Source organism: Penicillium hispanicum (genome assembly GCF_028827665.1).
Source record: "Penicillium hispanicum strain IBT 35686 chromosome Unknown utg000005l_segment0_segment0, whole genome shotgun sequence".
NCBI lineage: Eukaryota > Fungi > Ascomycota > Eurotiomycetes > Eurotiales > Aspergillaceae > Penicillium > Penicillium hispanicum.
In genome coordinates this window covers 1,639,491-1,665,428 of record NW_026623197.1, presented here as the reverse complement: position 1 = coordinate 1,665,428, position 25,938 = coordinate 1,639,491, and the positions used below count along the sequence as shown (strand labels likewise).

Here is a 25,938-nt window from a genome sequence, read left to right as displayed (position 1 = left end):
AAGGGGCACCCGCAACCGGCCTCCGGACTTCCTACATTGGGATCTCCCGCGACGCTGACCGACTCTTCTCATTACTCAACCACGATATCAAACATACCTAGGTAGCCTTCCACCCCGGATCTTGCTTTCCGTCCCCACCGAAGCTTCACTGGTGCTACATACATATCCTCTCTCTCTCTCTTCCACCTCCTCTCTGCGCGGCACCCACTGCACTATATACATCTGGCGCGGGCCAGGGTCGGATGCTGAAGTACACCAGTATTTCAACCGTGGCATTTACCCGCGTCCCTGATTCTTTCCCCCTCAACCCATGGTTCTTGCCCCCCGGTCCTTTATTTCCGATAATAAAGCACCAACCGGACTATGTCCGACGATTTGTGGTTGTCTCAGGTTTCCACGATTAACCCCAACGTCGAAGCCATGCCCGCCGTGCTTCACTCCACCATCCATCTTCTCGAATCCGAGCTCGTCAATGCCCGTGCTGCCCTCCAGGAGATTCAACCCAATGCGCCGCTCTTGCGCATTGGCGACGATGTCGCTGTCGGGGCGATGGCAGCATATCGCCAGGACCTTATCGGCCGAGCCCCCGACTTTTACGGCACCCGTCGCTTGACGCCAAAAGAGCTAGGTCTTGAGCCAGTTGTGCACGATCTTCCGGTGAAGGAAATTGCCCCAGACCCTCTCTCCCAGCCTAAGGCCGTGGAGGCACAGCGATCGCCTCTTGAGGGTGTGTTGACCAACACCTTAATCCTCGATCATATCGCGCCCTACCTCTCTGCACCATCATTAATGGCGCTGGCGGCGACATCGCGAGTGATGCACCATATGATTACTCGAACCCCATATGTTTTCCGGCACCTCGATCTGACTCGCTGTCGAGGCACTCAGCTTTCCATCAAGTCGCAGAATGAGGACGGTTTACAAACCGAGGATGAGGTCTACTCCGCTCCGCTACGGCGGATATTTACCAGCCTTGAGAAGAGGTCGATACTGCAGGATGTGCGCACGTTGGTCTTGGATGGTCTTACAGTGCCCGCCGATCTCGTGGCAGATATCATTCTCACAGACCGTTTCAATGTCAACATTCTCTCTATCCGCGAATGCCGCCATTCGAATGAACGCAAGCTCATGCAGGTCATCCAGTATGCTGTTCGGCCCACACGCCCTGAGGGCACCCCCCGTGTGAAAGGCATCTATCATTTCTCCCCCACGCATAGACTACCGCGAACTGCAGTACGCCGCCGGTATCGAGATTGGTGGGGCTCTCGAGTGGAGTGTTCTCGTAGCTCCAGTCAGTCCTCATCAAACAACCCTCCGGACAATGAAAATGACGACCCCTCGAGCATATTGAAGCAGCAGCAGAATGAGTGGTATAGCCCTTCAGGAAAGCTCTTCAAACATAGTCTGGAGTATGGATGGGCGCAGACCCTCCAGAAATGCGAGGGCATCATTGCCTTTGATGCAGTGCTTTGTCGCGGACCTCGACACAATGCCAACCTCTACACTGCGGCCAGCGAAGAAAATCCTGCCCCTGAGGGCACCCTTCTCGGACCTGCTGTGGCCACTGTGGCTTTAGGGCCTCGCGGTTGTGATGGATGCCACAGCTCACCCGAGGGTCCCGCCATTTGGGGCCAGTCTCCAGACGCACAGTTCCCCTTACTAAGTCCGGTGCCACTGCACCTGTCAAGCGTGGCGGCCGCAAAATGCCCCGAAATCATTCCCGGGGAGCATCCGTTCCTGATTGCTCGCTGCACTGACTGTTTGACAGATCGCTGGTGCTACCGGTGTAACAAATGGTTCTGCTCGAACTGTCTCCCAAACCCGCAGCAGACCCGGGTCAATCTGTCGCCGCATCAGACAGCGGTCCGGCCACCCGGTGGCCAACTCAACCGAATTCCTCAACCACTAGATCTCCAGGTAGGTGTGATCGTTCAGGGAAAAGTCATGGGGTGGTCACTAATCTTCTTCTAGCCACTTGAACAAGGCGTGAGCAAAGATTGCTGGGAATGTGGCCCGACCGTGAGTAGCATTTCAGATTTAGGGCTATCATGTGTTTCTAACGTCTTTGCTAGTGCGCTTCGTGCAAGATGAGCTGTCAACACACCTGTCAAGGCTGTCAAGGGGAGTATTGTATCGACCACAATGAAGGCTGCTCCGCCACGATGGTGAGTCTTCGATAGCGTTCCTCCATAAATGCGCGCACCACTAATACAGATGATCAGTGTGATTGGTGTAACACATCAGCTCGTCATCGCATGCGGGGCTTCCAGTGACGCCGAAGTTTTTCTATTGGATTTCTAAGCGGGGAGTTTGGGGAGGGTTCCAACGTTGTTTGTAGTTTCTGTAATCGCAAGTGGGGGGCGGGGGAGGCTTCCAGAACTTCCCAAGAGCTTCCCGCTCCACCTTAAATTCGCAAAATGCACCTCTCTTTTCCTCCATCATGGCGGACGATATCTTGACTTGGTCTGTCCAGCTGACCGTGACTACTCCCCAAAAAGCCCCTCGACTCCCTGGCGATAAGATTACTTTGCCTCAATCTGCTCTCGAGCAGCTTCTCGCCGCCGCCCCCCTCCGAGCAATTGCCCCATCACGCGTGCACACCACCGCCTTTGACCCCTTCAACCCCCACACTTTTGCTGCCGAATCACAAGCTCGTCATCGGGTTGAAGAACGCCAGCAGCAGCTCCCCCATCCGCTCACGTTCCTTCTCGTGAACCCCCAAAATGGTCGCTTTGTATACGCGGGGATTCGAGAGTTCTCAGCTGCGGAGAATGAGGTGGTGCTGAGCGGTCTTCTCCGGGAATCACTGGGAATTCGAGATGATGAATTCCCAGCGGAAGCTGATGATGAGTTGCAAGGTATGGAGTTGGGCGACGAGGAAGTGCAGATGTCAAGAACTGGTCCTGCGGTCACCGTACATGCGAAGCAGCTGCCGAAAGGCACGTATGCACGTTTGCGCCCACTTGAGGCTGGCTACGATCCAGAGGATTGGAAGCCTCTGCTGGAGCGACACTTGCGCGACAACTTTACAACGCTGACAATTGGCGAGCTTTTGACCGTACCGGGAACGCGTAATGAGTCCTTCCGGTTCCTACTCGACAAGGTCTACCCAGAAGGTGACGGAATTTGCGTCGTTGACACAGACCTGGAGGTCGACATCGTAGCGCTGTCCGAGGAGCAGGCCCGGGAAACACTCCAAAGACGATTGGAACGGGCAGCGCGTGCACCGGGCACAACGAGTGGTAGCTCCGTTGGTGGTGTCCTCGCTTTTGGCGAAGATGTCGCAGCCCAGGTCGTACCGGGTGAATACGTGGACTACGAGCTTCGAGAGTGGAACCGCCGTGACACTCTTTGCGTCGAGCTTACCACGGAAGACCCAAGCTTATATCTTTTTGTGAGCCCCCTTGGTGCTCGCCAAAGACGCCGGCCCCGGTCAGACATACATGTCTGGGGCAATTTCTCGAATCAATGCCCCAAGCGACTGGAGATACGACCAACCAATGTGGCCCTGGAGGATACTGAGGCTCTTTACATATCTACATTTGCCGATCCTATTCTTGAAACTCTATCATCTGCTCAGGCACGGGAGCTAGCTCCCGTGCCATACCATGTGCGGATCACCGCATGCGCTTCCAATGAAGAATCCAAAGTTGAAGCGGACCATGAGCCCAACGATGTGCAATGCCAGAACTGCCGGCAATGGGTGCCTCAACGGACATTGGTTCTCCACGAGAATTTCTGTCAGCGAAATAACATTTTGTGCTATGAGTGTCACAATGTTTTCCAGAAACGATCTCCCGAGTGGGATAACCATTGGCACTGCCCTCGCGATTCCGCTTATGGCAACGATTCCTCCAGCCGACTCAAGCATGACTCGATTTTCCATCAATCTTATCCTTGTCCAGATTGCCCTGCTCAATATGAAGGGCTGGCGGCATTGGCACAACACCGCACCACCGAATGCCCAGGGAAGTTGATTCTGTGTCAGTTCTGCCACCTTCTTGTTCCACAGAAGAGTGATTCAGACCCGGACCTGCATGATCCAGAGGTTATGCTGTCTGGCCTGACCCCCCACGAGCTGGTAGATGGTGGGCGTACCACCGAATGTCATCTTTGCGGAAAGATTATTCGACTTCGGGATATGAAAACCCATCTCCGTCACCATGACCTAGAGCGTGTCTCACGCCCTATACCCCGGATCTGTCTGAACCAGAGTTGCGGCCGCACGCTCAGCAGCTCGAGCAATGAATCTCTTGGCCTGTGCAATATCTGCTTTGGTCCACTGTATGTGGATACATATGATCCAGAGGGTAAAGCTCTTAGGCGTCGTATCGAACGGCGCTATCTGTCACAAATGATGACGGGATGCGGCAAACCCTGGTGTCAAAATGAGTTCTGTAAAAGTGGGAAACAGAATTTGCAAGCTGCTCCAGGTTCCCCGGCAAGCTTGAGCGTGGCTGACATCATGAAACTGATACGCCCGCTGGCAGAGGCTGTCAACGTTCAACCGGGGGTACCCAACACCGCATTCTTCTATTTCTGCACCGACGAGACAGGTCAGCAACGCCGCAACCTTGCTGAAATGATCTGTGCAGAGGGTTCTGTAGCTGGTGGCAAGATGTATGATCTCGCATGGTGTGTGGCTGCTGCGGAAGCGGCGGGGCCCGACTTGGAGAAGACGCGGGAATGGCTCGCCAAATGGGCACCCGTAAAAGGTGAGACGATTGGATGAGCCCATGAGACTCTGAGAACAGGCTTTGATTGTAAACCAGTCGGCGTGGTCGAAAGAAAGGTATACATGAACATTAGAATAGAGAGGTGTCGACGAAACTTATAATGTATAATGAAATGTATAAAATCACTGGCTGAATCTCGTAATATTCATGATGATTAGATGCAGAGGAACCAAATGAGACATTGACACCCCCTGTCATGCGCGCCAACCACCGGATGACGCCCAGAAAGTACAATGGACGGCATACGGATGGTTAGAGAGGAAGGCCATCTAAGCTAACTGTTCTCACGAGGAACGAGGAACACGAAACTGCTGCACCCTCTTACGCAGCACCCGTCTTGGCCGCTAGAGAGCCTGTGCCTCTCGAAGAGAAGATACCCATGATGCCGAAGACAACATAAAACAAGGCCAAGGGGTATGCTACCAAGCCACGCATACCACTCATACGCGCGACAGCACAGAACATGCCTGATGAGCTGTAGGTGCACCAACCGACGGCCGCCGTAGTCAAGAGATAGCCGAACATGGTGTCCATTGGGATGAGAATGCCGATAAGACTGGTTAGAACAAGCGGCAGAAAACAATATCCCAAAACACTAGCGGAGCGAGGGAAAGTCAAAGTGGCAGAGAAGTGGCCAGCCGCCGAAGCGCCAGACAATGAGGGCTTGTGATGTGGGTTATAGTTGGTGGGGTCGGCAGCATGAGGGGCGGGGGCAGTGTCAAGGGCAGGAGACATGAGGCTGAGAATAAGGTGAAGCGCGACGGTTCCAAAGACAGCAACACCATAGATATAGCCGTAGAAGACCTTGCCGGAGAGGAGGAGGAAGGTTCCGTACAGGACAATGTAGAGTAGTGCACCATAGAGATCGCTGTCATCCATCAGGTGGTTGTCGATCGAGGCAAAGGGGTTCAGAACTGTCAGAGTCTTAAGAATGACAAAAATTAGCTTCTCGATCGACAAAAAGACGGTTCATACCGATCCAGTGACAGTCCACGAGGGATCTATAGTCTTGCAGGCCCGGCGCGTGTTGTTGCTTCTAAAGTATCGTGTCCCCAGCAACTCACCTTGGTTCGGATGTGTTCAAAATTGACCCCAAGCTCCTCCAGTAGTGGTGGCTCGCCATCATATCCTTCAGTCCCAAATGCAGCCAACCAACCTGTCCGCAATCCGGCTTGCTCGCCCATTCTTCCGCTCACACCAGCACCGGGAGACCCAAAGCCACCATAGCTGCCACTGACGGGATACGCCTGCGAGGATGAATTAAGGTCACCCACAAATCCACCACCGTATGATGCTTGCGAGGGCGTTGTGTGGCCGGATACCGAGGCGTACGATGAAGGGAAGAACTGGAGATTCTGTGCGGAGGCTTGGGGCCCATAGCCCTGTTGTTGCTGTTGAGGATAGTATTGGGCCATTGCCGCGAGACGGCGAGTGTCAATGAGCGTATCCTGATTTTCTCTCTTTGAAGACAACAGAGACCCAGGGGTTGAAGCTGAGACCTGAGAGCTCGGAAGCTTGGAATTGATGTGTCCAACTGGCGATTGCCCCGAGTAAACTGTGCTGAGTCAGCTAGGCTGGAGCCAGCCTTGGAGCCCTGACTCCCGGGCAGCAGAACTACGTATACGGCACCAAAACATTCAAGTAGAACCGTAAGGGAATAATAAGGTGAGGTATAATTGATTCCGCTAAGCTCTAATCAGGACATATTCCTACAGAAAATTAATGCCAATTCCGAGCTGAAGACCCTTCCGGCCCTCTTCGCCTTTCCGCAAGACCAGAGGAAGAGAGAAGTTCAGCTCGAACCGGGCCACCGGGTGGGCATACACGACACCGACACCGGCTGCGACGCTGGGAAGACCATCTTGCAATTCAGATAGAGTAGAAAGCATCGCATTTTGCACCTCTCCATTGTTTGAAGGTGCAGCTTTCTGCGATGTCCGCAGCGGAAGCAAGCGACCACCGTTCAAGAAAGCTTGCATACGAAAAGGCTTATCAGCACCCACTCTGGGAAGCGGGAACAGCAAGTTTGCACTTCCAGCAGCATAGACATCACCACCGAGAGCATCGGTGCCTTCACGAGGACCCAGGCCACACAGACGGAATCCACGAACGTCGGTGGGCCCGCCAAGCAAGAAGCGATCATTGATTCGGGAAAGCTGGGACTGAGAGTTTGAGTCCAATCCAAGGGGATACAGAAGGCCAGCACGGAAGCCGGTAGTAAAGCTGACACCACTGTCACCCTTGATCCCCGGAATGGGGATGGGAATTGCACCTTGCGTCTCGATCTCCGACTTCCAGAAAGATACATCACCCTTCAACGGTCCCCATCCAGCCACTTCATTGAAAACCTTTGCGTAGTACCCGCGAGACGGCAGCATGGGGTTGTCACGTTGATCATTGACCCAACTGTGGAAAATGCTGCTCTTCACACTGTCACCGGCATCTGCGCGAACTGTAGGAGAGGCATTCTCCCCAAGACCGGTGATTTGTCTCCAGAAACCATTGTAGCCGAGCTCATGGCGGTGCCCGGACTGGGAAAGCCATCGAAGTTTGCTCCAACCTCCTTTCACGACCTCCTCATGACTCGCCCAAGACTTCTGAGTGGAACTCGCAATGCCACCAACCTCGAGGCGGAGATCAGGGTTGCACAATATCGGCGTCTCAAAGGCGGCCTGATAAGCGGACCGAGTCCGAGTACCCAAGGAAGCATTCAAGTTAAGAGTCTCGGCGCCACCAAAGACGTTGCGCCACAAAAGATTACCGTAAGCCGACCCTTCGGCGTTTCCAAGATCTGTCCCGGTCTTCAGCAGGATGCGGGACTTCTCCCGGACGGCGAGAAGGACATCGATGTTGTGAAGACCAGACTGGGCGTCCTTTGTCGATTCATCCAGGTGGACTGAGATTGGCTGTTGGAACAGATCTATGATCCACATTAGAAACCAGAACCTCAGGTTTCCTACGGCTCGGAGTCACCATACCAAATCGCCCGAGCTTGTCTGCCGTTACCGACACCTCCCGCAATGCCTCCGACAGAGTATAAAGGCGGCCCTGATTTGCGCTAAGAAGGGGGTTGACAATGCTTTCAAGAAATCCTCGGCGGGTATGAGGTGCGCTGAGGATCTGGACCGAAGTGATCGTGCAAGGCAGGGTCGAGTTTTGATCGAGCTGATTGTGGAAACTGTTAGCCAGAAGCTCCGCAAGTTGGGCGTGAGTTCGTTGCTAATAGCACCCCCTCTTGAAATGTTGTTTCTCATACCATCTCAGAGAGACGAGCTTGAGCCTTCTGGAGGATCGCCTGCATCCGTTCATTCACGGCCTGCTGTTGCTCTTCCAGGACCTGCGGGTCCTTGCGCTGTTGCAAACGCTCGAAGATCTACCAGCGATAGGACGATTAGTATAATGTCGAATAGAAGCAATGCGTAGGAGAAATACGTACGTCGTCATCTCCGGCGGAGAGTGAGGAGGGCATTGTGACAGCTACAATGGCCAAAGCCTGCGACCTCTCCAGGAGCCGTTGATCGCGTGGAAAAGCGTATTGACACGTGACTCCGGGGCGATCGCGGATAGCAACGCAACGGCGACGCTGTCTCATCTTTGATCTCAGTGCACCTCATCTTGCATGGAGCCTTTGTCTTCCGTGTTCCTCTGACGCATCTGCTATCTCAACATATCTCTCACACAATCATCGAGACCTCTTGAGGAAATGGCAACCAAAGCAGCTTTCAAGCGGGTCTGTGGCTCAAGACACTATACGACGTAACTGCAGCATTCTAACAGCTGTCACAGCTCACTCGAGAGTACCAAAATATCCAAAAGAACCCGCCTCCATTCATTATCGCTCATCCATCCGAGACCAACATTTTGGAGTAAGCAATACCCCTCTTGATTATTTAGCCAAGAGCGCCCCTCCCCCCGACGACGAGCTGACTTTGGTGCAGATGGCACTATATTCTTACCGGCCCCCCTGGAACTCCTTACGAAAATGGACAATACTGGGGCACATTGATGTTCCCTCCCGAGTACCCATTTGCGCCTCCTGCCATCCGCATGCACACTCCCAGTGGCCGATTCCAACCCTCCACGCGCCTGTGCCTGAGTATCAGCGATTTTCACCCCAAATCCTTCAATCCCGCATGGGAAGTCTCGACGATTCTGATCGGACTGCTCTCTTTCATGACAAGCGAAGAGATGACCACTGGTAGTGTGAGTGCATCAGAAGGAGAACGTAGAGTACTGGCTGCTCGATCTCGCTGGTGGAACTCAACTGGTGGAGGTTCGCATGTCAGTGCCACTCCAGGTGTGACTCGAACTGCGAAGGGCATCAACAACGTCAAGGCGGGAGACGGAGGGTTAAAGTTCCGGACAGAATGGCCCGAGCTGGACCAGGAAAACTGGACATGGTTGAGGGAGCATCGCATCGATACCAACACTGGCCAGATCATGCCCGATCCTAGTGCCCCGGTCAAATGCTCTCCAGAGACTAGTGCTTTACGTCGACGTCCGAACGGCAGCGCCCCTGGGCTTGGAGCAGTCATGGAAGGCGGCCATGTGGCTCGGGAAGCCGGTCAGGGATGGGCACGACGGAACCGACTCTGGATCGGATTGGCGGTTCTTTTTGGCTACGCGTTGTTATCGCGACTCGTTAGCGACATGCAGGGATGAGCCTGAGAGAACATAGGAGCGAGATCGATGAGCTAGTGCAATTATGGGAAAGGGGCTTTTTTGTTGTTGTTAGCGGGTTCTTTTGCAGCATCTCCTGGCGCCTTACAGATATACGATTTCTTCCGCCCACTTGATTCTTTGGTCCCTTCTAGAAATGGGGTGCGGTGTTCAAAATTCGCTTCGTGTCTAAAACTATTCTCTAGAGGTTCTGTCGCGCCTTAGGTTAGGATGATGCCGGTGTAACCGGCCACTATCGGATCATCGTAGTTGATTTGGCTCGCTCAATCGGGCTTGTGCTCACCCCACATTGACAACGTAACTACATACTCCTTTTTTTCTCTTCGAAATTCGCCTCCCCCCGCTAAGCCTCTATCCACTTCTTCATTGGTTTACCCGCCTCTCTGTTTCTTCCTGGGCTTTGGGCCCACGATGGATCAGCTGCAGCCCTTCACCTTCACTGCGGGTGCTCAGCCTTCCTCTTCAGGTTCGTGCTCTTCTCGTTGTCGTTGCCTTTGCCCTTGTGTATTTGCAGCCGTGGAGCCCCACAAATATCCCGGCCTTGACCGTGGACCTGTGCGATGATTATTATTATTCCATGGTGCTTGTGTCAGATCCTCCCCCGGGGCCGTGTGGGGGGAAGTTGCTCGGGGCAAATGAATCCGTCAGTTCCCATTTGTCCTCACCTGCAGAATCTTCCTCCCCCTGTCAGGCTAGCAGATCAAATTGACAACGATCATTGGGACCAAGGACTTCTTGTGCTAAAAGCTCGGGCCCAGATCATGATTCAAGAGCCGCTGCGCCGCTGGATCGGCCGTCATTTACTTTCATCGATCATGATGATGACTTGACCTCCAAGCGCATCAAGGATGTCAATGCTCGCAAGGCAATTCGCTCCCACGTCATGCGCGACGTGCGCCGCCGGGAGAGACTTGCGGGGCTAAAACGAACCTCGAGGCGTGAGAATCGTGGGCAACGTCCTGATGTGAAATCACAGTGCAAGGTCACCGATGAATCCGAGGAGCGAAGGCTGGTTCTCCGAGCTGCATCTCAATCCTCCGCTTCGTCGCCGTCACCCGTTGAGACGGAGTCTAGGACCCAGTTCTCGACTTCCAACCATCGTCGAGGGCGCCCAACCAAATGGATGGCTGGCCATCCATTGTCATTACTGAGTCCCAGCCCTCGTTCCTTGCCAAATTCATGGTTCATGGACCCCTTCTGCTCACTGCCAGGGAGCAGTGAGCTGCCCTCTATGGTTGCCCATTTGGTATTCTATTGTAAGTGGTGCCTCATCTCCTACGCTAGCAGTCCCTCCTCTCTTCCTCTGCTTCTTAACGGGGTTTCCCGTTTGAAGCTAACTAGGAGCTAACCTCCACGTCAAGGGAAATCCGTATTCGTTCCCATGACTTTTCCGAGTGGTCTCAAAGACGCGGAAACCCCAGAAGTAGAGTTGATGGTCCGATCCTCTTTCTCGGACCCCGGCAGTTTCTTTGGTCTCATGAGCATGTGCGCTGCCCATCGAGCCGCTTTGGCGATCGATCATCTCGACGTATTGGATGATTCTGCAAGTGGCACTAACCGGGTTGTAAACGACCCCGACTACTTTGTTATGAAGGCAAAGTCTATACGAGAAATGAACGCCAAAGTAAAGGACCCGAAACGAGCGCTTACCAATGAGGCGTTTGATACTATTGTCAACCTTCTCACAGGCTCTGTACGCATTCTCCATCTTCGTGAAGCTCACGACTATGAGACCGCTGACTGATGTTCTGCAGTTGATCGCCGGTCTATTCGATGAAGTTCGTGTCCATTTAACAGGCCTTAAGCGAATGGTGGAACTGCGAGGTGGTATAACCGATGAAAGTATTCGCTATTCCTCAATACTATCAGCTATCCTCACGTAGGTTCGCCACCGCTATCGAATCGCGCCGGGAACGACCCGCTAACCATCCATAGCGCTGACGTGAAAGCTGGCTCTGGCCTGCTGGCCAAGCCGGTGTTCCCGCTAACGTGGCAGGCACAGCCCGTGCCCTGCGAGATACAGCAACGAATTCGACCGCCTGCTTCATCGCCAATTCGGAGACTCGGCTCTGGATTTTGGGCAAACACACTCCTCAGTCAACCATTACTTCGCATTCTCAACGTCCTTCGAGATATCGTTTTCTACGGCATTGCTGTCCAAATGAAACCGGCCGTCATTCATCCCAGTGACCACGATTTCTTTCGTTTAATCAACTGCGAGGTGGAGCATCAACTGCTAAGTTATGTCTACACCGAGACTGCAGAACCGGAATTTCCGAATTCTTTCAATCTAGACCTAGACCTTCACCCTATCGAAATCGTCACGCGTGTGGCTTCTATCTGCTTTATCAACCATTTTCTCATCGTTTCCCCTCCTTCGTCGGGCCTTGGCCGGGCTCTCACAAAACATCTTATGAAAGCCATCAATAGCTGCCACCTGTCCTTTCTCCTCAGCTTGCCGAAGGAGAATTTTGGACCGTTTGCGTGGGCCTTGTTTATAGGTGCTCAAGGTTCCCTGGGCCGGCCTGAGAGGCCGTGGTTTGTAGAGCGGCTGGCCCGAGTGGCGATGATTTGTGAATGGCAAACTTGGGATCAAGTCTCACGGATATTGTGTGACTATTTTTTTCTCCCAGTCGCTCAAGACACGACGTGGCGGTCTATTTGGGACGAGGCAATGGCAGTGTTTGTGATCTTCGCGGACGAATCTTGAATTAATGCTCTCTGATCCTTGAAATCTCCTTCAAATCAAGATCGATGTACATGATGTGTAACTAGGTAATGCTAATACTATGGAAAAGTCGAGTCGAGCAAGTGTGCATATATGGCATAGGTAGATTGCTTTGTGAAGTCCTTCTATTCGTCGCCGTAGGTATATATTTATGTATATATGTAGATGTAACCATGCATCGATCGCGTGATTGAGATTCGGTAAATGTGTTTATACCAAAGTATACCAAACCTGTTTCATACAAAGGGGATATATAAGGAATAGACTGGACTTATAAGCTCCGTAGCTCTCCGAGTCCTACGCGTATGTAAGCTGTGTACTAAAAAGGATGAGTACCCCAGTACCCTCCTAGGATGTCATGCTTGTGGTCCCAGAAGGTGTCAGGATAGAAGGGGACCCGACCAATTAGAATCAAGGAGAAGTCTGTTGCTATTCCGCCCAATCTGCCAATTTAGGGGGCGTACACTTAGCTAATCATAACATACATATCCATTCATTCCGACAGAAGGTGACTAGATAATGCTAATACCGAATGGGCCTAGTATATATACTACTAAAGAACAACTGATAACTCCAGTTGTCCTTATGACCTTTGAGCCTACCTATGTAGGTAGCAATTATTAGCTCTTATGTAATCTTGCTTAATAGGGAACCACGGGTACCTAGACGGGTAGTCCTATTTATTAGTCAGGATCACATGCTCGGGCCGTGCATAACATGTGACTTATTTTGTCATTCCCGCGATTTTCTTCCCGATCTTTTATCGCGCAGGGGAATTTGATTTTGCTTACAATTAACTTTCGCATTTTCTATTCAAAATGGGTTGGTTTTGGGCAGATTCGAAACCGCAGACTTCTGCGGTACCGCGCCAAAATTCATCTAACGCAGCTATTCCGGTACGCTTCTCCAAGCTTATGAATCGATCAGTATCGACTTGGACTGACCCTTATCGACAGCCTGGATGCCCGATGCACGAGTCGCGTTCAACGCCGTCTACAAAACCAGATAGCACTGAAAATTCCAGCTGCCCCATGCGACCTACGGATTCACCTTTTTATGCTTCTCCAAAATTGAATTCCGCTGAGACGGTGCCGGTGCCAGCCGCGCCGTCGAAGTCTTCTTCCACCCTGGCCAAACTGAATCCTCTGAACTACATGTTCGCCTCGATCTCCCAAGACCGCGCGCCAAATCAGACTGTCGATCTGTCCGTGGACCGTGAATTATCTTCGATTCCGAGAGGTGATACCGAGGGTAACTGGGAATATCCTTCTCCTCAGCAAATGTATAACGCCATGCTGCGCAAGGGCTACACTGATACACCCCAAGATGCTGTGGAATCTATGGTCGCAGTGCACAACTTTTTGAACGAAGGCGCTTGGAACGAAATTATTGGATGGGAGCGTACATTTGCCAAAGGCCTTGCGGGTGGATGGGAAAAGTGCCGTCGGGGCGAGGAGAATCTGAGCTACGAACTGGCCAAGCAGGAGATGACTGGACAGGTAGACGAGTCCTCTGAGCCTCGCTTGATCCGATTCCAAGGCCGTCCCAAGGAATTGAGCCCTAAAGCCCGGATATTCCAGGCACTAGGATGGGCGTATCCCGCCAGATTCGAGTACGTTGTAGCTATGGAAGATGAATGCTAGTTGCACGCTAACCCGAACTCAGAACCAATCCGCCCTTTGACCGACACGACTGGTTTGTCCAGCGTCAGACTTCGTGGGGTTCCAAAGAAGTTCGCTATGTCATCGATTACTACTCTGCCCCCCCCGAACCGACTGGAGAGCCTGTCTTTTATCTTGATATTCGTCCTGCTCTGGATTCTCCCACCGCTGCTGTCGAGCGACTTATGAGATGGGGAGGCGATGTGTGGTGGAGAGCAAGTGGAGGTGCTGCCAGGGAGTCTGGCCATCCCTGAACACCCACAACTAGCTATGAAATTCGGTGCTTCTCCACTCCACCTTGTACATTTAGCCACGGCACAGGCGTCCAAAGGCTTTCTTTCATCTCCGGCATTTCTCTTCTTTGTGTTATATTATACTTATGTGTCTTATCGTCTCGCTTGCAAACTCTTACGGATACTAGCAGACAATAATTGAAGGACAATGGCATCTTGACGTTGCATGGATATGACGGTAGTTGAGGAATGGTCTTCTTCTATCAATTGACTCTAATGGCAAGTCTATTTTGTGATATACTCCCTGTTTCTCCAGCATGATAGTCTTGTATCGACTCAATGTCTACTGACGATACGGCTTATAAAGTTTTTGCGTCTTTTACTTCACATCTTCTTTTACTTCACATCTTGGACTATGTTCCCCAGGCTACTGCAACGGCTCAGACTCGGCAGTCGTCGAAGCTGAATAAGATCATTATATCGTCCACGCACTTCAATCAGCAGGATTGTCATCTCATTGGTTCTTTCGTTTGAAGAAGGAACAAGAGAAGATCTATAGTACAAGAAAAGAGGTTCTCCTCAGATGTTGGGTGATAGCAGGTCATATTTGACGCAGTGCTCTACACTCTCGATACTGGCCTGCAGCATCCCTCGAGCTTCCAAGCCGACCCAGACTCGGAGCATCGAGGTGTCGCCCGAGCGCACCGTCTGCAGGAATGTAGCGCCAGAGCCTAGTTCGCGGAGAATGGGGAGCGCACTGCGGAACCTTTAAGTCAGCTCCCTTGTCGAGATCTGGCTCACAAACACAGACATGGTACTCACCTCTTGAAGAGATCCAAATCGGGATTTAGGCTCCGTCCAATCCCTTCAAGGAGAAGGCAGGAAATCACAACATTCACAAAGTCTCCTTCGAAGCGGACGTGATGGCCACGAACCATTGCGAGTACCTCACTGAGGACGTCGCCAATCTTTACATTGCCCAGGGCAAAGGTGCGCGATTTTATGCTCAAAACCAGATGCTGCATCTTCAAAGCGAAGATCTCCGGGTCAATAACCTGCTCTGGGGTGCGGCACCGTTCAACCATAAGATGGCCGGCTCGGTAGCCATCGAATTCCGCGATCGCCCGGAAGAGATCCAGGAAATTGTGGCGATTCGTATCATTCAGCTCGGTGACTAGGCCCGTATCAATGAAAATTAACTGCGGGCGATAACCCTCATTATTCAGCTGAGCGAGCGCGTTTTCCCAGTTCTGTTTACTGTCGGCATGCGGACGCAATCGCGCAAGCACGGATTCGGTCACGTCCAGTTCCGCTCGAGTCGGAGCATCTGTTGCGCGTGTATGCTTGCGAAGGGATAGATCAAGCTCGCTAGGCTGGTAGAAGCGAACCATAATGTTTCCCGGGTGTAGGTCCGCATGAATGAAGTTGTCAATCAAGAGCATATGCAGAAAAGCATCGAGGCCTTCATTGGCGATCTCGTGCTGATAGTCACCTCCTCCAATGTCCAGAAAAGTAGCCAATGGAATACCTTGCGCAAACTCCTCGACCAACACCTCACGAGTGGTGTAGTCTAGGTATGGATATGGGAACCAAGCTGTGGTGCGGGACTTGAACTTTTGACGGAACATAACAAGATTTGCAGCCTCGATGCGTAGGTCGAGCTGTAGTTTCATCATCTCCCCAAACTGCCGGACCTCATCGGGAAAAGAAAGCCAATGCATAGTGGGAATAGCATTGATCAAAGATGCAAAAAATGACATGATCCGTAAGTCTCGATGGATCACTTTCTCGACCCGGGGGTGCAAGACTTTGATCGCAACATAGGACGATGGCACCCGCTGCGGCGAGCTCTTCACCAGCACATCGACATTCCTCCGCACCTTTTCGCTCAGTGTGATGGGTTCCTGTCCCAGCTCCTGGGTGCTATTGGCCAGGCTCGGCTTGAGTTTCGCCTTGTAAACTTGAGCAATTGCTCCAACCCCAAGGGGCTCCTCTTGGAATTCCTCAAAGATGTCTTCAAACGGCAAGCCATTAAAGGCCTTCTGAATAGTCCGCTTGGTATCGTGAAGCGAATGAGCGGGCGCGTTCGAATGAAGTGAGGACATGACGATGCACATTTCGGGAGGGAAGATATCGGTGCGCGACGCAGCCCATTGTCCAAGCTATGGAGATTGATTTTCAGAAAATCCGTCCACTGGGCGGCGCAGTCAGCTAGGGCTAACATACCTTGATAAATGCAGGCCCTGCGCGCTCCATTGCCTCCACGAGAAAACGATACCACCACAGGGTCCCGCCTCTCGCGCTATTCTGGCTTCCAGCCGATCGGCCAAGCCATATCGCAGGAACCGTGATCACGACGGGCATAAAAATGACCACAAGGTGGAGAAACCGAAAGCCGATCGCGATAGGGTCATAAACATAACGATACCAAAAGACCCAAAGTGATTGGCAGAGCCTATTGAGACCTTTTGCATCTGGTGAAACAGCTTTTCGAATTTCTTCTCGGGAAGCCTCGAGCATGTACATCTCACTCGTCTTCCCATGGTCTTCCGAATTCCCCGCCAGTTCTAGAAATGCGCCAGGCGCCAGGGCGGCCATGATCACCCCGCGTATGACCGGCCCCCTTCTCGGGGTGTGTCTGATCGGAGGTCGCCATGACCAAATAAAATGATGCCGCGGAAGGCGCGAGAGCGAGAGCCCGCGTCTGAGACACAAGCGGCCGAGGAGGACCGTCCTCATGATCTGCAATGGAAGTTCATGGAGAGTAAAGAAGGCGGTTGACCGCGGCCAGCGATAACCTGATAAACGGCACGTGTTGCGACGTCATCATAAACACACCGCAGCTTGAACCCTCATGGTTCGTCATTTACTTTGAATCTCTGTATGCATTGTTCTCGGCTATCATTGGTGCTGCCGTATAGAATTCACCGTCATTTGCTCCGAATTGGACTCAAAGGGTCTTGCAGCAACGCACAAGCCCAACCCTCGAATCGCCACATTCCAGTGCGCATTCCTCGACTCTCCCCTTGTCCGCTTTCCTCGAACCAACCTTTACCTATTCCGGTGGTCGACGCCCATCACTTGGTCAAAGCAAAGACTGGCGTCGATCTTGGTGTTTTGCAGCGCTCAGCCTGTCTGGACAATCATCCCGATGTCCCGAAAACGGGTTCAATGTCTTATTGAACGGCGAGAAGGGATCCCAGCGGGTCTAGCATTAAAGGCGTTCCAAGACGCCGAAGCGATCATGATGAACTTTCCATCCACAAACTCCCAGGAGATCGCTCACTAGTGCCCGGATTGCTCACCATGGGTCGCCCGCTGGTTTCTTATGATGTCGAATCGAACCAAGACGAGCAATCCTCCTGGCGCGACTGGGCAGTTGTCTTCACTTGGAGCGTGGTGGGCTACCTGTGCATCATCCTCACCGTCATCGGCTATTTCAATCCCTCTCTGCTCCCTCTGGACCTGATGGGCATTATCTTCAACAAAGACATGTCGCCGTTCTTTGCGTTCTCGCACGGGTCGGGTCACTTCCCAAAACCGCATGGCTTCAAGATCGTCGCTCTAGTTCCTTTCAACTACTACGAGCGCACGGCAATTTTGGACTGTTATCTACAAGTGAGCTCAGATATTCGTCTTCGACGCATATGGTCGGGGCTAATTCATTCGTCAGAAAAATTTGGTCCATAATCATGGTCTCCTGGACCAAGTCGTCTTTATCCCCCAGACGGAGGACCCAGTCAGTCTGGAATGGCTCAACTCGATAGTCCAGCAAACCCCCGAGTATGCAGTTTCTCCGCCCGGTCCTGATATGGACTGGAAAATTGCTCAGGATAACGTCATGTACGTTCGCATTGACGGAGATGTTGTCTTTTTGGAGGATCACACTATCCCCACAATTGTCAAGACGAAGTTGGACAGCCCTGAAGCCCTGATGGTATCCGCCAACGTGATAAATGAAGCTGTGCTCGCTTCACTCCACCGCCATCCAGGCATCGCACTGCCGTATCTCCCAGAATTGTACCATGTCGAGCAGCCATCTCGATCCCGGTCGCAACTGAATCAAGATTGGCGCGCGTCAAGTCTTCCCCGGTGGGAAGGACCAGCAAGTTTCAAAGTGCGACAAGGGTTTACCCCGCCGTTTGAGGGTCATCGATGGCTGCTGCCGGCTGAAGCACTCCCCGATCGAGATCCCATTGCGACATCAGTCTACTCAGAGATTGGACCGGCCCTGCAGGACTGGACTGTGAGTGCCCAGCAGCACTACTCCTTCTTAAACCACCTTGAATCGAACCGATTGAGTCGATACAAATTCCCAATGTGGGTGGACCCGACCGAGCCCATAAGCCAGGATTTTGGGTGTTTTTGGGGTAAGGATGCGGAACGCCTTCGCGAAATCTTCCGCGACTCGAGCGATGAAGATCCTTTCAAGTCATGGATTAGGCCAGATGGCACTCGCCCGCGAGTCACCATCGACGGCAAAGGGCTGGTGTCGCATTACTCGGCGCGCCTGGGGGTTAAGGGTCTGGACTCGACCGATCTGTTAGATCGATATCGCGCGTATGCGCAGGAGAGAGTGTGTCGCCAAACATCATGACTAGAAAGGTTTAGCAGCGGCAGGGTTCAGCTGGGCTGACCGCGACAAGTAAATACATCCATGGATATATCCGTGTGCGGTGCATATCTCTTTACATTCACCTCGATTGCAGATGCAGAAACATAGGTCAATTCTACTTCGTGGTAACTGCTCTCGGGGTGGAATTTCCTTGCACAGTCTGGTTGTACTGAACGAGGGTTCGGCGGTCCCATTTACGTTGCGGCCGGTAACTTCGTCGTGAGGTCATGCAATCTCCTTCTAGCACAACAGCCAGCTTCCCACTTTCCCATCAGCTCTCTGCAGAGAACCAGCACCACATTCAGGCCCTCCTGGTAGAGGTCGTATCCTCGCGCAAATGTTTCGAGCGCAGGGGAATTAGGGCCAAGGAGAGTCATCGTTTCATTGGTGGGTGGGAGACCAAACATACCATAACGCCAGTGCATTTGTTGCCTTCATTCTTGCGGACAAAAATCTTCGAGAGACCGTTCAGCGGCAAGAAGTTCTCAAGAAGAGGAGCTTAGCTCTGCAACAGATGTGCATTACCGAAAAAGACGCGGCCCAACTTCAGCAGTTCGATGGCGAGCTGCAAGCTCTACAGAAGAAGTGTTGACACCAGGAGCAAGAAAGATACCGCCTGGAGTGCTTGCTCCCCTTCCCGTGAGCTCCATGAAAAATGACCATGGGACCTCCAGAAAGAACCCGAAATGCTATCTCCGCAAGAAATTGACGGAAGACTGCGCTGGTCGAGGCGGCTGTTGCAACCGTTCGTGTGGATGTTGCGAGAAGCGCCAAACCGATACCTACCCGGGCCAGAGACGCGGCGTGGGCCACTTTCACCGTGGAGTGTGGCTGTTGCTCCCACTCCCGCGGTTTCGAGCTGACGGAGAAGGAAAAGGAGGACAGTGCCAGCCAGTTCAAATCGATCCTGTGGGACAAAAACCCAGGTACTGTTTGAAGCTGGCCGAGGCCTTTTTCTCGGCGCCTCCAGAGCCTCCCAAGATGCCCGAGCCCCGTAAACCAAGCATCTTGAGCGAGTGTTTACCTAGGGATCGACATAGAAAGGGCGGGTTATGTTTTGCCTTCCATGGCTGTTCGTTCGATCCCGTGTTGGAAATAATGGTTTATTTTGCTATTCGCTACCATTGATAGGCATACCTGGTCAATAGGGATCTCATCTCTAGGGACTGTTTGGATAGTCAGTGTAGTTTTGTCTCTGCATAGTTCGGGCTCGAGGTTAGCTCTTGAACTACAGACTGTTTACATAGGTTTCATCTGCCGCCATAGGAGAATACACCACATTGTGAACCCAGTGATAGGATACTATGCCATAGACCAAGGGTCTAATACCTTCAGGCGACTATTCATCCACTCGGCGCGCATACGACCAAGGCAAATGGCTCCTCGGCCAAGGATAGGGCTGGGGTCTGAATAAACCGAGTGGGCTTGTTTCATTCCACCTCCAAGAGCCGATTCGAGCACATCATCCGAAGGTTGGTTGTGCCATTAGCGCTCCCCACTCGTCACCAAATGATCCTGCCTTATCCCAAACCAAAATTGGTCCTTGGTGATCCATGCGGGTAACCGAATTCCATGCAAAACTTTGAGCCATAGAGGAAGAAAAGAAGATCTTCAGTCAACTTGTCTGATGCCATTTCAAATTCTAATGATGCGAGAGCCCCTTTCATCTAGCGACCGCAAGCGCACACCATAGCCATGATAACCTAGACATGTCCGGGAATACTCCCAAATCTCGTTCAATCCCACGAACTCTTTTCGGCATTCACAACCACCCATGGCTTCCACAATCTCCCACGATGCTACCTATGGCAGCAATAAAGCGGTAGATTCGGTGGATGTTGAGCGACAGAGAGCATCAGATGTTGTGACCATTGAAGCTCCGAGGTCGCTAGGTGCTGGGGTAGGTCATCTTCATTCAAATCAAAATGAAAATGAAGGAGTTAAGAGTAATTATAGTCCGCGCTGGCGCTGGGTGCATTCGGTACCACGCTGACGACGCTCTCCTTGAGCCTGATGGAGTGGCGCGGCGTCACCACCCCAAACGCCTTCGTTGCCAACTTCTTCTTCATCGCCGCGTTCGGCCTGCTGATTACCGCGCAATGGGAGCTGTCGATTGGGAATGGCTTTGCGTACACGGTGTTCAGCGCATTCGGCAAGTCTCGACATATCAAGCTGCATGATGGCCCAGAGCCTAGCACTGACCGTGAAGCGACAGGTCTTTTCTATGCCGGCTACGGGGCTCTATTGACCCCGGCGCTTGGTGTTGCCCAAGCATATGGAGGGGATGACACAGCCCAGTACAACAACGCGGTCGGATTCTTTATGATCTTGTGGACCGTCTTCGTCTTCACGTTCCTCATTGCATCGCTCCCCAGCAACCTCGCATATATCCTTGCGTTCTTCTTCGTCGATCTCGGCTTTCTTACAGTTGCAGCGAGCTACTTTGCTCTTGCAGATGGCCATGTCGCATCTTCCGTCGCCTTGAAGAAGTCAGGGGGCGTGTTTTGCTTTTTGGCAGGATTGGTGGGATGGTACATTGTATTCCATCTTCTGCTGCAAGATTCCTTGCTGGATATTCCATTGGGCGACACTTCGCGGTATTTTGGCAAGAAGAAGAATAAGGGGGAGTAGATGGTTAGGTTGGGGGATAACCATGTTGGATTGCGTGATTGGATCTAGGATCGTTGGTGGGCTCGAAGCCGAGGGGAAACGAGATGTGGAGGGGCGTAGACTATGTGATCGTCTGAATCTTCTTGAAGTCTACAGCGAAATGCATGAATGCGTGTCCGCGGCTTCTCTCTTCCCTGATAGGTGCTAAGTAGGGATCTATTGGCAATGTAGTTCCAGAGGTTCATCCTGCTCGGTCCATACTTCGTCATCAACCCGCAGCGGGGTCCCCGCTGGTCTACATCGCGGTGATAACGACATCTGCTTCCAATGTGACGAAGCAAAGCTCCACTTTGTGTCGGCCGAGTCTCAGTTTTGAGTGCTCTTAGGACTGCACGTATGGTATCATCCTTCATGCCTAGCATGTCATTGGAACGAACGGGTGGCTCCTCGCGATGGGTAGATATACGGGCGCATTCCCGGCACTCCTCAACTAGAGGCATCTTGTTTACCAGACTGACCACCATCAGAATTTATTTATCTCGTTGTGGGAACTTGAAATGGCCCAGACAGAAATTCCAGTGACAGACCCTGCTGTCTACGCTTCATATGAGGCCAAATGGGCCACCCTTCCTGACTCTGCCGAAGCGTGGTTGGCCCGAGCACGCGAGGTGGGCGAAGTCCTGGCTCAAGATGCGGCGCAAAGAGACCAGGAAAATAAGTCACCCCGTGCTGAAATTGCGCTCCTCAAGCATTCCGGCTTGCTGAAGCTGCTGGGACCCAAGAAGTATGGTGGTGGGGAGCAACCTTGGACTGTTGGCTATCAGGCCATTCGAGAGGTCGCAAAGGCCGATGGGTACGTGTTTCGCTTTCATTCATAACGAAATTTCAATCTCCCAAGATCCCCAGCTCACGACAAAGCATAGTTCTATCGGCATGCTACTTGGTTACCACCTCTTGTGGTCGACCACAGCAAACATCGTGGGAACTCCCGAGCAGGCCGAACGTATCCAGCAATGGATCATCTCGAATAACTACTTCGTCGGTGGCGCCGTCAACCCTCGTGACAGTGACCTCAAGATTACCTCAGACGGTGACCACATTGTGTTCAATGGGGAGAAGCACTTCAACACCGGTGGTGTAGTTTCGGACCTGACTGTCCTGGAGGGCGTCTTGGAAGGCACAGATAGCCATATATTTGCCTTGGCTGAGACCCAGCAATCTGGCATCCAGTTCGCCCACAACTGGCATAATATTGGTCTGCGCCTGACCGAGTCTGGCGGCGTCAAGATTGAGAACATTCGAGTGCCTTGGGCAGACGCCTTGGGCTGGGATCAAGCCACCAAGAAGCCACGCGAGGATGTCTTGTTGATTCCGTTTGCCAGCTTGCTGCTTCCAACGTAAGGCTCCTCATTCCACGAGCTGCGTCTTCAAATATCTAACATGTTATTTGTTCGGCCAGGATTCAACTCGTCTTTAGCAACTTCTACCTGGGCATCGCCATTGGTGCCCTTGAGTTTGCATCCAAGTACACGGCCAAGTCTACCCGTCCCTGGCCCTTTGGAGGTGACAACAAAGAAGCCGCGACAGATGAGTTTTACATCCTTGAGCGATACGGCAACTTCTTCGCGCATCTGCGCGCCGCCGAGGCCTTGGCTGACCGTGCCGCTGAGCAATTATCTGCCCTGTACAATCGATACTCTGCCAACCGAGCTGGACTCACTGTCGAAGAGCGAGGAGAGGTTGCCGAGTGGATTGCAAGCGTCAAGGTGGTTACCACCGATGTTGGGCTGCGTGTTTCCTCGGGCATATTCGAGGTGACCGGGGCTCGGGCGACTGCACTGAAAGTCGGGCTCGACCGGTTCTGGCGAGATATCAGGACGCACACCCTGCATGATCCTGTGGCCTATAAGAACCGCGAACTCGGCCGGTACGTGCTCCTGCACGAATACCCCGCGCCCTCTTGGTACACGTAGATAGAGAAATGCGAGAGGGACAATGGGGGATGGCGAGCAGGTGATGAGAAGCGAATGGGTAGTGTCCATGAAGCCATTCTATATTTGAATGAATCAATGTGGTAATCAGACAACGAGCCGAGTGACCCGATAAGAGTGTCAATCGATGTTCCCTATAGAATGTCACCGAAAGCGGGCTCGGGGGGCGATAAACCCCGCGCTCCGATAACCAGAATGCCGATCCGAAAATTTCTCTCTTCCGTGACATTCAAGACTCTTAGATCTTGCGCCTCCGATCCCGTCCTGCTCCTCCGGCGAGATTCGCTCTCTGCGATTTGCCGTACTCAGCCACATCTGATTTCCCTCGGTCATTTTTTCAATCGCCAGCATGCCGCAGAAGGTCTACGTCACTTACAACCAGGTACGCCGGGATCTCCCCCTTCCTCTTTGCGTCGATCGACAGTCACGTCAAATGGACTTCCGTCCTATGCGCCAGAGGGGATCCAGCACGACTCAGATTGGCCTATACATTCTTGAAAAAGCGGGGAATGCTGACCAGGCACTATGTAGGTGCACAAACTGTGCCAGCAGTCGGCAGACACCATCCTGAAGGACTTCCACCCCAATCTGATGATTGCCATTGGCGGTGGTGGCTATGTCCCTGCTCGCATTCTCCGGTGGGTGCTCTCTACAGGGCTGGGCTATCTGCGCGATCCTGCAAGAAAAGCGCGTTTCCTAATCTAATCTAATCTAATCGCTTCACCAGCTCCTTCCTGAAGCGCCCCGGCGACCCCAACATTCCCATCCAGGCTATCGGTCTGTCACTCTACGAGGATCTTGGTCGCGGTGACCCCGAAGAGGTGCCTGGAACCAAGGTTACCCGTACACAGTGGCTCGACCTGAGCTCGCTTGAGATGGCCAATCTGATTGGCAAGAACATTCTGATTGTGGACGAGGTCGACGACACCCGGACAACGTTGGAGTATGCTGTGCGCGAGCTGGAGAAGGACGTTGAGCAGGCTCAGAAGCAGCTCGGGCGGGAGGGCGAGAAGACCAACTTCTTCATCTTCGTGCTGCACGTGAGTTGTCCTCCAGTCTTCCAAATCAGTTGGAATTTACAAGCTAATGCTCCGACTTGCGATAGAACAAGAACAAGTCCAAGAAGGGCGTTCTGCCCGCTGATATGATGGAGGGCGGCCGCTACCACGCCTCGGTCACCACCGACGACGTGTGGATCTGCTATCCTTGGGAGGCTAAGTATGTTCTAGCTTGCATAAACCTCCATACCGATGAGAGACTAACATTTAACAAAGGGACATTGACGAGCACGACGCCCTGGCGAAGGAGAACCCGCTCATCTAAACGGCCTTCGGAGCCGACCTCTAATTGCATAGTCGAACAGCATCGAACAGCATTCCATTCTGCGCGGCGCTTTGATACAGTTGGTGGCTGTTTTGGTCGCTTATTTTGGCGGCCCAGTTCCCGGTGCGGAAGTAGACCTGGGCCGGCCACTGTCAATATTACGATATCCTTGATGAATCTAGAAAAGTTACCCCACGAGACATGCAGCTCCGAATACACGTCAGTCTTTCTAGCGGGGGGTCTGCACATGCGCAATCTTTATCCGACAGCCGTAAATCGAAGGGTATCAAGTAGAGCTTTATTGATGGCGAAAATAGCAACTGAACAGAACCGGGTTTCAAATATGATGTCTGCGCGGAGACAAAAAGCCGCACCATCAAGTCGAACCAGTCTCGGGCCGGAGGACAGCCATGTGTGCCCATCAAATCCACTCCTGCACGCCGGTATCCATAATCTAATCCACATCAACCTTGCCCTGACGCAGCTCGACCTTGGCCAGTTCAATCTCCTTCTGCAGTTCTGCGTGTGCCTCGGGGACGTCGTTGAAGGTGAAGATGGCAAGGCCCAAGCGGCCAAGGAGATAGCAACCGAAACAAATGAGTGCGTAGAAGGGGAGCTAGTGAATCGAATAGAAATCAGTAATTGTTTCTCGTCGGGGAGAAGGGGGGGGGGGGGGGGGCGCGACGTACCACGGGGATAATTTCGGTTTGGACAGTCTCGTTCAGGGGAACAAGGCCAAGGTAGAGAACGAGGTAGAGCTGAAAAGAATTATTAGCCAAGCAGTTTCGGCTTCTTGCTTGAGGATCTGTAGATCCTGGGTGTGCGACGTACGGAGGAGACAAGGAGGAAGACGGAGAGAGTCTGCTGCGCGCGCGTCATGGTGAAGGTGTTGAGTGCGCAAATCAGGAATACTCCAGGACGACAAAAGAGAGAATGAAACTCGGAAAGGGTCTAGATTCCAGATCCAATTGACCACGGGGCACTAAAGGAGAGACGGGATTGAAGTTGGGGTTGGAGTTGCAGTTGGCGGAGTCAAAGCAAAGGCCAGCTTGGGGTGGCGCCGAAGGCGGAACTCCTGAGCCGCAGCGACGCAATGACACCGCCAGCAGCTACGATAAGAGACAAGCAGTGGCCTACTCGGACATAATCCCCCGACCGATCCTAGGCTACTGGGAGTGTAAAGTGCATCGTTCACCCGACGGATGGGAATTCCTGGATCTTCCATTGACGGACTTCCCGACTCATTCGATCGTTAGGCAGGGAAGCACCTTACCCAAACGAGGCGGATGCCTGAGTCCCTCTCAGGCAGCCCTCCCGCATCCACCGCGTGCCTGGTGCGTCGAGCTCCATAAAAAGTGCAA

The 25,938-nt window shown here is 52.6% G+C and overlaps 13 protein-coding genes across 13 annotated transcripts; 9 read left to right on the top strand and 4 right to left on the bottom strand.

The window, feature by feature from the left end:
* Positions 1–363: 363 nt before the first annotated feature.
* On the top strand, positions 364–2,273 carry N7459_006095 (uncharacterized protein; the record flags this gene model as incomplete). The annotated part of the gene is given in 4 exon segments (XM_056945279.1): positions 364–1,917; positions 1,972–2,019; positions 2,073–2,165; positions 2,181–2,273. The coding sequence occupies 4 exon segments, from the start codon at positions 364–366 to the stop codon at positions 2,271–2,273; spliced, it is 1,788 nt and encodes a 595-aa protein (XP_056799614.1).
* Positions 2,274–2,440: 167 nt separating this feature from the next.
* Positions 2,441–4,732, top strand: N7459_006094 (putative ubiquitin fusion degradation protein (Ufd1); the record flags this gene model as incomplete). Its single annotated transcript, XM_056945278.1, has 1 exon — positions 2,441–4,732. One exon carries the CDS (start codon positions 2,441–2,443, stop codon positions 4,730–4,732), a length of 2,292 nt encoding a protein of 763 aa, XP_056799613.1.
* Positions 4,733–5,057: 325 nt separating this feature from the next.
* On the bottom strand, positions 5,058–6,151 carry N7459_006093 (transporter YIP1; the record flags this gene model as incomplete). The annotated part of the gene is made up of 2 exons (XM_056945277.1): positions 5,058–5,660; positions 5,801–6,151. 2 exons carry the CDS (start codon positions 6,149–6,151, stop codon positions 5,058–5,060), a joined length of 954 nt encoding a protein of 317 aa, XP_056799612.1.
* A 294-nt stretch (positions 6,152–6,445) lies between these two features.
* sam50 (SAM complex subunit SAM50) lies at positions 6,446–8,205 on the bottom strand (the record flags this gene model as incomplete). The annotated part of the gene is made up of 4 exons (XM_056945276.1): positions 6,446–7,656; positions 7,715–7,901; positions 7,993–8,109; positions 8,173–8,205. 4 exons carry the CDS (start codon positions 8,203–8,205, stop codon positions 6,446–6,448), a joined length of 1,548 nt encoding a protein of 515 aa, XP_056799611.1.
* Positions 8,206–8,439: 234 nt separating this feature from the next.
* On the top strand, positions 8,440–9,398 carry N7459_006091 (ubiquitin-conjugating enzyme E2; the record flags this gene model as incomplete). The annotated part of the gene is made up of 3 exons (XM_056945275.1): positions 8,440–8,466; positions 8,523–8,602; positions 8,675–9,398. 3 exons carry the CDS (start codon positions 8,440–8,442, stop codon positions 9,396–9,398), a joined length of 831 nt encoding a protein of 276 aa, XP_056799610.1.
* Positions 9,399–9,827: 429 nt separating this feature from the next.
* N7459_006090 (uncharacterized protein) lies at positions 9,828–12,126 on the top strand (the record flags this gene model as incomplete). The annotated part of the gene is made up of 5 exons (XM_056945274.1): positions 9,828–9,882; positions 10,175–10,672; positions 10,778–11,109; positions 11,171–11,295; positions 11,352–12,126. 5 exons carry the CDS (start codon positions 9,828–9,830, stop codon positions 12,124–12,126), a joined length of 1,785 nt encoding a protein of 594 aa, XP_056799609.1.
* An 836-nt stretch (positions 12,127–12,962) lies between these two features.
* N7459_006089 (holocytochrome c synthase CYC3) lies at positions 12,963–14,059 on the top strand (the record flags this gene model as incomplete). The annotated part of the gene is made up of 3 exons (XM_056945273.1): positions 12,963–13,040; positions 13,101–13,756; positions 13,810–14,059. The coding sequence occupies 3 exons, from the start codon at positions 12,963–12,965 to the stop codon at positions 14,057–14,059; spliced, it is 984 nt and encodes a 327-aa protein (XP_056799608.1).
* A 558-nt stretch (positions 14,060–14,617) lies between these two features.
* N7459_006088 (ABC1 kinase family protein) lies at positions 14,618–16,777 on the bottom strand (the record flags this gene model as incomplete). The annotated part of the gene is made up of 3 exons (XM_056945272.1): positions 14,618–14,795; positions 14,861–16,200; positions 16,265–16,777. 3 exons carry the CDS (start codon positions 16,775–16,777, stop codon positions 14,618–14,620), a joined length of 2,031 nt encoding a protein of 676 aa, XP_056799607.1.
* A 567-nt stretch (positions 16,778–17,344) lies between these two features.
* Positions 17,345–18,635, top strand: N7459_006087 (uncharacterized protein; the record flags this gene model as incomplete). The annotated part of the gene is made up of 2 exons (XM_056945271.1): positions 17,345–17,656; positions 17,712–18,635. The coding sequence occupies 2 exons, from the start codon at positions 17,345–17,347 to the stop codon at positions 18,633–18,635; spliced, it is 1,236 nt and encodes a 411-aa protein (XP_056799606.1).
* A 1,792-nt stretch (positions 18,636–20,427) lies between these two features.
* Positions 20,428–21,284, top strand: N7459_006086 (uncharacterized protein; the record flags this gene model as incomplete). Its single annotated transcript, XM_056945270.1, has 2 exons — positions 20,428–20,553; positions 20,610–21,284. 2 exons carry the CDS (start codon positions 20,428–20,430, stop codon positions 21,282–21,284), a joined length of 801 nt encoding a protein of 266 aa, XP_056799605.1.
* A 536-nt stretch (positions 21,285–21,820) lies between these two features.
* N7459_006085 (thermophilic desulfurizing enzyme family protein) lies at positions 21,821–23,236 on the top strand (the record flags this gene model as incomplete). The annotated part of the gene is made up of 3 exons (XM_056945269.1): positions 21,821–22,116; positions 22,187–22,660; positions 22,723–23,236. The coding sequence occupies 3 exons, from the start codon at positions 21,821–21,823 to the stop codon at positions 23,234–23,236; spliced, it is 1,284 nt and encodes a 427-aa protein (XP_056799604.1).
* Positions 23,237–23,603: 367 nt separating this feature from the next.
* N7459_006084 (xanthine phosphoribosyltransferase) lies at positions 23,604–24,577 on the top strand (the record flags this gene model as incomplete). The annotated part of the gene is made up of 5 exons (XM_056945268.1): positions 23,604–23,636; positions 23,786–23,892; positions 23,982–24,294; positions 24,360–24,472; positions 24,529–24,577. The coding sequence occupies 5 exons, from the start codon at positions 23,604–23,606 to the stop codon at positions 24,575–24,577; spliced, it is 615 nt and encodes a 204-aa protein (XP_056799603.1).
* A 454-nt stretch (positions 24,578–25,031) lies between these two features.
* On the bottom strand, positions 25,032–25,456 carry N7459_006083 (dolichol-phosphate mannosyltransferase subunit 3; the record flags this gene model as incomplete). Its single annotated transcript, XM_056945267.1, has 3 exons — positions 25,032–25,193; positions 25,267–25,335; positions 25,409–25,456. 3 exons carry the CDS (start codon positions 25,454–25,456, stop codon positions 25,032–25,034), a joined length of 279 nt encoding a protein of 92 aa, XP_056799602.1.
* Positions 25,457–25,938: the final 482 nt, after the last annotated feature.